Below are 10,000 nucleotides of genomic sequence, written 5' to 3'. Positions count from 1 at the left end.
ACTGCATTGAAATCACCCATTGCAATGATGCCGGGGAACCCAATCTGCCACATATACGAGTTTGGGACAGAGCATCTGTTTCACGCCAGGTTAACTTATGCCAGTTAGAGCATACTCAAGCATTAAGAGTATGAAGCTATACGAGTTCCTTAGTCACGTTGCCATTACACGTTCATCTTCTGGAACAACTGGAGGCTGGAGTCTCCTGGAAACGGTTGTGACAACCCGTCGCAATCGGTGTTTATTGCTGGAGCCTTACCAATAGATAGATTGTGAACCTCTATAATTGTGCCGCTGCTAGGTCTTCTCGCCTCAAAGGAAGGCCACCGCCGCAGTGAATTCACTTTCCCCAGCAGTAATGGCAGATATTCTTCATTTCGTAAGAAAAGCTGTTCCTCCTGGGGTGGGAACCACGCCTCATTGTCGCCCCACTCGTGTACATGGCGAGCCACATACTCTGGTAACTACAATGGTACTAGCGAGTGATTTACCCCACTTACTTTATGCAGGTTTGGCATCTATAGGACTCATGAATTATATATAAAATCTTACCAGAAATATTTTGCTGAAACATTAATAGATGGTGTCACATAATCAATGTGTGATATGATTTAAAAGGTCTACTTGTCCAAATTGTTAGAAACAAAACGTAACGCTTGCATGCCAAACTAGTGACGATCATGGAATTTATAAATGCAAACAATATCAAATAGGATATAGGCCAAGGGCTTGCGTAGGCGAATATTTAACAGTTGTGACGGAAAATACGAATAATTACATTACAATAAAATGCATATTCACATACACTCAAGACTCAAAACGCCCGGCGTAAAAGTATATGACTTCCGTAACACTTAAAACCCCATTTGTCGCGCATCCTCTTTTCACCGCCAGTCAAGTAGTACAGGTTATGAATTTCTGCGAATTTTTGTGAGAAGGGGAAAGGGAGGGTCGTGTGGTTCACTGTGCTGTACGACAATTGTGGACAGCAGATGGTCACGTAGTAGGCGAGGAGCGTGTTGTGCTTTCGTATAGGTATTGAAAGCAATAGCAAATATTATCGTGAAAAAAACCGTCTTCCAAACAGTTTTCCCCTGTCATTAGCAAGTTACCTTCGAGAGATGACACTGCTCTCCTTTGATCAGAAATGAACGTGGGGAATATACGGAGGAGTGAGAGGACTGCAAGAACTAACCAATGCTTGCTCTGGTATCAGGGAAATCAGTGTAGAACATTCACATAAAACCCTATCTGGTGCCATGCTTATAAACTAGTTTTCTCACGGTCTAAAGTGCGATGAATATATAATAGTGCACTAAGAAATGTAATAACGATAGTAACAACAGCAAAACAACAATGATAATAACGATGATAATGATAAGTAATAATTGATGATAATGATGATAGCTAATTGATAATGATTAATAATAATTAGTAATAATAATAATAATAATAATGACAATAATAACAATGATAGCAGTAATGATAATGATAAGAATGATGGGTGTTACTAATATTTTTTGTTTTCATTATTATTATTAACATTGTCATTATCATTATCAGTGTCAGTGATATTATTGTTGTTATTGCCATAATGATCATCATCATGAATTACGTTATCAACATTGTCATTATCACTATTGTTGTCAATATTATCATTATTGTAGTTATATAGAACTTTGGTCATCCATTGTTTACTGTATTATTTGGTGAATTTGGAAATGCAACCCACCATTTTTTGGGTGAATAAAATAATTTTGTAATAGCTATCGTTGTGTTTCGAACGAATCTAGCACTCATTTCCTTCGCAAACGAAGCACAACTACGATATCTGGGGAGGGCATGATAGGCCTACATATTAGGGAATTTCGAGAAATATCGGTAGAATACTAGCAAGCATAGTATATTAACACATTTCCGAGTTGTATCGAGGGCTCTGCCCCCGTAAACCCCCTCTCAGGGGAGCTGCCCCCCCCCACCCCCGCTTAGTCTACAAAATCTTAACCTCGTATGTTCCGGCAGGAGAGAGCCAAGACCCAGGAACAATTGGAACCACACCTTACCTTCAGCCTCAACTCCAGACGGGCTAGGCTGCGGGTCTCTGGGATCGTCGGGGTGTTCCACGTCGTTGTTGGCGGGAATTTGCGATCGCTTGCAGTAAAGTTACACTGCTTTCTTCTTTTTGTTTTTGGGACCCTTTTCCATGAACTACAAACCCACTGGTGTCTGTCATTTCTGTAATGACACGATGTCTTACAATGCGGGCATTGTACTTCACCTGGCAGAACACCGTGATCTCGTAAATTTAGTAAGCTTGCTTCGCTATTTCGGTGATACTTCGCGATGAAATCGAAATAACACTACACACTGTCTAGCCATGATGGAACTGATTTGAATTTCAACTGCCTTCTCCTAGGCCCAGTTTCTATTGTCACGTGATGATCTATTCCATATCTGATTGGTTCTATTGAATGTCTTTATTCACGTCACGTTCACGCACGAATCTAATTGGCTCATTTGATTTCCCGGGCATACGTCATCCGCTACAAATCCGTCCGATTTTCCTTCCCTCTTAACGACTTTTTGCCATTTTGTCTCGGCACTGGAAGCGGAAGGTTACTGCGGCTCATGGAAATCGTGAATGTTATACCCTCTATAACGCCGTTATTATCATTTTACGCAGAAAATGGTATAGAAGAAAACTGTCATAGAATGATGTGTTCTGCCACATGGTAAGGTCAGATTCTTTAAATTAGGTGTGGGGTTGCATTTCCAATAATACCGTTTTGTTTTTTATATATATAAACAGGCATTATAACTGTGAAGAAACAGCCGTGAAAAGTTGGTTTTAATGTCTGTTAATTAGCAACAAAAGGAACACTTAGGAATAGGATTTCATGATATTTATTACCCTACTAATCAAACATAAGCGTCATGTTCTCATAAAACAAAAGCCTACAGTCAGGCTTTATTTAATTCGCAAATAGCGGCCTGATCTCATAGGATTCACAAGGACAAATTGTAATGTAGTTTCCTGAGAGAAGCGGCGACACTTGCAACACTAATTTGTTTACTTGGCCAAACTTCGTCTACTAACAGGTGTGTAAACTTTTTTTTGAAAGAAAATTAAGTATTGGTACTATTTTTGTATTCCATAGTTATATTGAAAAATTAAAAAAAAAGATGTTTAAGTTTGCATATTTACTTAAAGCTGTGTGCATTCTATGGATATGAAAAAAAAGTAACGGGAAAAATGCATGTCCGTTATATACGATATACAGAGTGCATTTTCAAATCATCGTCAGTCCTTTAATAATTAATCATATTACTTTTTTCAGTAGATCAGAGGACACTAACTGGATGCCATAGATGGGCGGAGACATCGAATACTTATTGCTAAGACCTGAAGACTTCGACCAGGTGACGGCGCTGGTCGACGATGGTTATTTAACCAGGGAGCCTCTCGTGAGTCGGTTGAAGATTCTTGAACCGGGAGTATAACTGAGTGGATGACATCGCATTTAGATACGTAGTGAATGAACGTAGAATTAACAATTATTAGCTGAGTTAAAATGGAAACGCAGTTTACTTGAAAAGCTCATGGTACTTTTCCAGAACCTGGGAGCGCGCTCGCTAGGCGTAGGGTGCAGTCGACAGCCTCGTCCGCCGCCGGGGCCACCGGATGGTACCTGTAGAAGTGCCTCGCCTCCGGAGTGTCCTTTGGCGCCAGGGACCGCGAGACAGGGGCCTTAGTCGGGGTTCGATTGGCTTACGTCAAAACCAGGTCGGACTCCGCTGATGAAGAGCCCGCCGATGGAGAAAAGACAGAAGTGGAGGTAAGTTTCTTTCGGATACGGCATTTAGCTATTGCGTTTTGGTCCGATTTGTGAAATAGAGGGAACAAAGGAAACCGTAATAACAGTGAAGTTTTTATTTTATTTAATACAATTGTTCACGTGTTAGTGAGACCACCGTCTAATCTAGGCTCTTACACCACTTTTACATCAGAGGACTCGGGGTGGTAGAGGAAGTGGGCTCGAAGGTGGACTTATTTCAAGATCCTGGTGTGGAGGTGCTCTGCATGTATTTACTCTCCGTGCGACATGATAAGTGTAACCGTGGCATTGGAAAGAAGCTTGTTCTGGCGAGTGGTGTGTGTGTTCATACTACATTGTGTTTAAGTTATATGGGGCATGCTCAGTACGTAAGTAAGGTGTGGCACTTACAGCTACCATCTCTCATCCCTGTTCATGAAGGAATCCAGTCACAGGTTAGTTTGGTTTTGTTGCTATTAAATTTATTTTTATTTTATTTATTTATTTTAAATCGCCGATCATAGCGGCTTAGCTTCGGGTTTTTGAGTTTCCTCTTGGTTCTTGCATCGATTCAGAGGGCAGGATCAAGCCCTTTGTGGCACTGCCCGCAACCGAAGCTCAGGCAGTGACGTCCCAGTCTTCCGTGTCAGAGAGTACAGTGATCTGTCATCTCAAGTTCATCCTCGGCCGAGAGCTGCTATGTGACATATTGAGAGTGAAGCATAGACTCTAATGCAGACATTCAACAGCAATAATTGATCTCTAGGTATCTATAACTCGATACTTCCACGATTTTTTTTTTTTTTTTTTTCGGAGAATGTCAGAAAGCCCGCAAAGGGATGGGAAAGCTTGCCCATGAAACTGTTTAGTCTCTGTCTATGCCATGCATGAATTTATATATATATATATATATTTCTATGGAATGGATAGTTGAATTACGAATCGTATAATATTTTGTATGGGTCATGTGCATGGTATCTTAAGTGAATGCTCTTTCCTTTAATCTGAGAGCTTGATGCGTATCCCACAGGCGACCACAGAACGGGGAAGAGACCTGGGCCTTCGCGACGACCACCAACGTCCTCTCGGGCCGCATCTTCCTCGGGCTGGGCTACGAGACCCGCTTCACGCTGGACATGGCCACGCCGGAGGGCCACCGGGGCTTGGACCTCTCAGCCATGGAGGGCAACACGAAGATTCAGGTCATGACGAAGCGCCTCCGGTGAAGCTCATATCACGCAGAAGATGGAAATATAACTGCAATTTTACACCGCACTCAAAATTTGTGACACCATACTAGAGCTGCATATAATTAGACGAAAAGTAATTTACAGTTGTATACGTATAGTAAAATCCCATGATAAAACATGATTCAAATACTTTAAAAAGTAGGAGTGAGATCAATCTTCATCGGCATCGAAGCGACTTCAAAGCACCGAATTTCAGGGTGAGCATTCCACTCTCCAATAAGCTTTATTATAAGATTTTACCTCACTTTTAGCAATGGAAATAGAACTGCTATTTTACACCGCACTCAAAATTTGTGACACCATACTGGAGGTGCATATAATACTATTTCTGAGACCAGGTATTTCATTTTATATTAGAGTTTATAAAGGAAATCTTATTCAAAACAAGATACCGGAATATTTGCACAATGTTCAGCTCCATGCCATTTTATTTCCATTTTCCTTTTAGAAAAAAAAACAGTGGCATTGCAAAAGCTCAACATTTACACGAAAATTGCAGAAAAGTGTCCCTTTCCTTGCGTCCAGGGGAATCGCCAGGGACGCACTGGCCTCGTGCTTGTGGTTGGAGGACCTCTGCACTTATAAACACAAACACAGTGACGTGTACGCAAAGAGGAATATGAAAACCGCCAGAATATGAAATGAAACCGTAACGTTTACGATTTAATTTAATTTCTTATCGTGGTTGTTTTTCTCTATGTTTACATTTAACTGAAGTATTGTTTCATTTTTACATCAGTTGCGAAAGGGAATTCATTTGACATTAGTCTGCACATTTTGCAATATGGTTTCGAAAATACATGCACAGGGAGTCTGCTACACGCCCGCACGCCGGCACCCCCCCCCCCCACACACACACACATACATATGCACAAACACTGTGCGTGCGTTCTTACGCAACGGTCCCTTGCGTGTACTTACGAGGCCTTATGATAAAACTAATAGCTGTTGTAACACCTGTACATGTACACACACACACACACACATATATATATATAAGTGGATCTTTCTATCTGCACATGTTTTAGCACCATGATAATTTCATGCGAGCTTTTCCCTGGGTCAGCAAAGGCGCCGTATTCTTGAAAAAATAACCTCCGTTTTCACAAATGATCTGAATTTTTGGCTTATGAGTTACTAACAGTATTAAGGAGCAATTTACACAAGGCCATGGCAGCCTGTGTTAGGCATCTGATTGCTAACTCCATGCAATTGTAGGACTATACAGCATGCGTTGCAAGAGGAATTAATTTCGTGCTGAAAGTGTTTGAAGTCTTGTCATGAGACTGAGTTCTTTCAGTAGCACAGGGTATCATGTGATCATAAATGGCAACAATAATTGGATTTGAATCGTCTCTAATGCTATAGTTTTTTTTTTTTTTTTTTTTTTTGTAGGTAAATTAATCGCGTTTGCAGCTTTTAACAATGTTTAATAAATGTTGATAATTTTCATCATTTAGACATGATTTAGTCACTTCCATAATGGAAGCATAATGCTCACTCTCCTGTGGTTACATAGCGTCTTATCCCTTTCCCTTCTCTGTGGTTTCTCCTCTTTCCCAGGGCAGCCGCTGAAGGATGCTGAAGATGATCACACTTCAGCTCTTCATTTCAAACATGACTCACTGGAGGGACTTTGTGATGATGTGGATGGCAGTATTTCCTTCCATGGCAGAGAGATCCAACTCCCAGTCACTCGCCAGCGTGGAAACGTCCACGGAATACCTGGTCTTGAAACCCAGCGAAGAGAAGATCCGACTTGAGAACATGTTGCTGACTGTTGCAAGCACAAGCTGGCACCCCAAGGCCTTTCCCCGCTCGATGCTCATCTGGGAGAAAGAAATTTCACATAACATGCCTTGATGAAATGAATAAATGAATACACGCATTCGGATACAAAATGTGTCTTGCTATCTTTCTTTCCTCCTTGTACATTTTTATCAAGTTACGTACATGCATAGACTCTCGTTCTTTTTCCTCTAAGAAGCACATAAGTAAGTGTTATACATAAACAAAAGTACCGATCAATGGGATATGATTCTGGAGTATCTTGGAAGATTCAGTTGACTTTAATTCGTCATGAGTTCCATCTCCCTGCAGTTACCTCTCAGTCCCTCGAATGTTGGGTTAATAGGGGGAACACGCATTGCTGTGTCAGACACGTAGACAAATGAACTAACAATGGACTGTGTATATACTAACTTTAAACGAGCCATTCAGTATCCAGATCTAAACATCTAAATAAGGACGGATATTTTAATGTTAAAAAATTATATTAACCAAATAATAACATATTACATTTTGAACACATATAGTTTTACATATGATTTTACTTATTCTTCTTCAAAAAGAGAGAAAGTAAGAGTTTACCGAAAGTATTGTTTTAACCAAATGCGGGACCCAGTTCAGACGGTGCAGTCCCATCAACCGCATATAGAGATAACTCCAGATAAGTCCGCTCTCACTAACAGTACCTAGACCACAACAGTCCACCTCCAACAGACCAGACATGTGAAGCGATAGCGGCTTTCTTAAAAGGGTGTTACGCTTCGATTTGAACCCATACACCCACCGGGTTGGCGATACACAGTCACCTGGACTTTCCTTCCTGTCCCGAAAACAAAGGAACCTTGGACCTTATCCGCTTATGGTACAGAAGACCCCATTATATTATACATGCTGAATGAATAATCTCTCCGATAGGGATTCGAACCCTAGCCGCCGTTGCAAGCAGGTCTGCAAGACGGACACTAACCACTGCTACACGACCTGCCTGCAACGGTGGCAAGGGTTCGAATCCCAATCGGAGAGGTCATTTATTCATGGAACATGCTGTATATCCATGCAGGCTTCCATACGTAAACAGGGGTTGAATAAACATTAAATACCCAAATGCAGACGCAGGATGTTAATACCAACCTGAACCAATTTCTTTGCGATACCGCAACCACCATAATTTTCTCGAACACACAGCACGAACATGTAGAGTATCGCTTCTGCATCAGATTCTTCAAATATATTCACTTTGGACCTTATTTCGTCGCATAACCCACACACTTTGATCTGGAGGAAGACAAGGTGAATATTCAATGCCACAACTCGAATAAGTTCAACTACATAGCTTTTGCAATCCTGACCTTGTAACATCGTCAGCTTTTTACTGTTTTGAATTCTTTTCTTTTCTTTTAATTTTCATCTAGGCACAAGTCTGAATCCTCGCTACGCTGATTTCTTTTTTTCAAAATTATCTGTTAATAGCACTATTGCTACTTCCACTACTACCACTAACAATAATAATAATGATAGTGACAATGATAAGGGCGATATTACTAATAAAAGTGCTGATGATAATGAGGATAATATAAATAATGATAATATTAATAATGGTACTGTCAGTAATAATGATAATGATACCGACGATGATGATAACAATAAAACCAACGATAAGGATTAATGGTGATACTACTACTACTAATATAATAATGGTAATAAGAATAAGAATAACTATAACAGAACAACATATATCATGCCTTCTTATATCTTCCTATGCTACTCACACGAAAGACAAAAAAAAAAATCTAGCACGAGAGAGAATGATACACTTCGCTTACCTCATACTCGGTCTTCCTCTCGCCCAAGGGCTTCTCAGAGCCAGCTTCCGCCTTCGCCTTCGTGTAGCTCAGGCGGACACCGGCCAAGGCGCCCGTGCTGACGTCCCTGGCACCGAAGGACACTCCAGAGGCGAGGCACTCCCGGAGTTTCCTGCTCGTCATCCCGCTGCTGGCTGAGGCGGTCACGTGGAAGCCCCTGCACTGAAACCCAATAGCCAATACACGTCGGGCTTTCGTACTTCTTTGGATAGGTGGAGAGGTGTATAGAGAGAGAGATGGATGGGTGGATAGGTAGGTTGGTAGGTAGGTAGGCAAGCAGGCAGGCAGGTATATAGGTAGATATATATAGGTATAGAGATAGATAGATAGATGGATGGATAGATAGATATATAGGTAGATAGATATAGAAGACAAACAGAGAGATAGAATGATAGATAGATAGACAGATGGATGGACGGATATATGAATAGATAGTTAGATAGATGAATGAATGAGTGGATGGATAGACAGACATATAGATAGATGGAAAAACAGATAGATGAATAAAGACGCATTGCAAAGGTGACAGAACTCACAAGAGGCTCTCTGGGGAAGTAGTCCTCCTCGATCAGCTTGGCCACTTCGTCCTGGTTCTCCGGCTTCAAGAGGAAGTATTCGAAGGCTTTGGCGTCCACCATGTCGATCAGGTCTGTCGTGTGGTGCAGTCTGCGAAATGGGGATTTTTTTGCAATGAGAAAATGAGTCGAGAGGAGGTGTCAGAGGATGATAAAACGGGTGAAGGGACGAACAAAGTCTCGTGAATTCAAAGAATTTTTAAAAGATGTTACGGTATACTAAAAGGTTCCAATAATGCTTAACCAATGCTTAACTTGTAACCAAATACCCCTATTCCCATTTATCCACCCCCATCTGTAGAAACATAATAGTAATAATGATAATAATAATTTAGATACACTCCATTTGTTACAGTGGTTATTTTTGGTGTGGCAGGCTGTCTGTTTGAATTACCCCCTGTGTGCAAGGAATGGCCGGGGTTACCATGGCAGTGAGCGGGAACTGAACGCGGGTCAGAAAGATTGCTAGACGAGACAGCTACCATTGCACCACAAAGCACAAACAAGCATTAATTCATCGTAAAAGCTAAAGAAATAGACATTAGCATTTACGATGCGAAATAAAACTATTTTTGTAAGATTTTAATTGAAAATTCTTGTGATCTTGCTTTTTGACGATCATCCAACAGTTAACATCCAATATTTAGTTAACACTAAAGCAACTTTAACAACAATGCAAGAAAAATATTACTGACTTTTTTACAATAAAA

The 10,000-nt window shown here is 40.8% G+C and overlaps 1 protein-coding gene and 1 long non-coding RNA gene across 6 annotated transcripts in view; one reads left to right on the top strand and one right to left on the bottom strand.

Moving 5' to 3' along the window:
- Nucleotides 1–5,125: 5,125 nt before the first annotated feature.
- LOC138867591 (uncharacterized) lies at nt 5,126–6,967 on the top strand. Its single transcript, XR_011399849.1, has 2 exons — nt 5,126–5,262; nt 6,629–6,967. It is a non-coding gene; the product is annotated as an uncharacterized lncRNA (long non-coding RNA).
- LOC113822269 (arylalkylamine N-acetyltransferase 1) overlaps nt 6,688–10,000 on the bottom strand; it is a 9,953-nt gene continuing 6,640 nt past the window's right edge. For all 5 annotated transcript variants that reach the window (XM_070143730.1, XM_027374813.2, XM_027374814.2 and 2 more), the window contains 4 exons: nt 9,252–9,381; nt 8,677–8,877; nt 7,985–8,128; nt 6,688–6,894 (listed from right to left, as the gene is read on the bottom strand). In XM_070143730.1, the coding sequence (XP_069999831.1) occupies nt 6,688–6,894; nt 7,985–8,128; nt 8,677–8,877; nt 9,252–9,353 (654 nt within the window). In that variant the 5' untranslated portion in view covers nt 9,354–9,381. The remainder of the gene's footprint in view (nt 6,895–7,984; nt 8,129–8,676; nt 8,878–9,251; nt 9,382–10,000) is intronic.

The sequence above is a fragment of the Penaeus vannamei genome, chromosome 31 (genome assembly GCF_042767895.1).
Source record: "Penaeus vannamei isolate JL-2024 chromosome 31, ASM4276789v1, whole genome shotgun sequence".
NCBI classification, from domain to species: Eukaryota; Metazoa; Arthropoda; class Malacostraca; order Decapoda; family Penaeidae; genus Penaeus; species Penaeus vannamei.
Note: the sequence above shows the minus strand (reverse complement) of the source record. Positions and strands in the feature narration are given on the sequence as shown.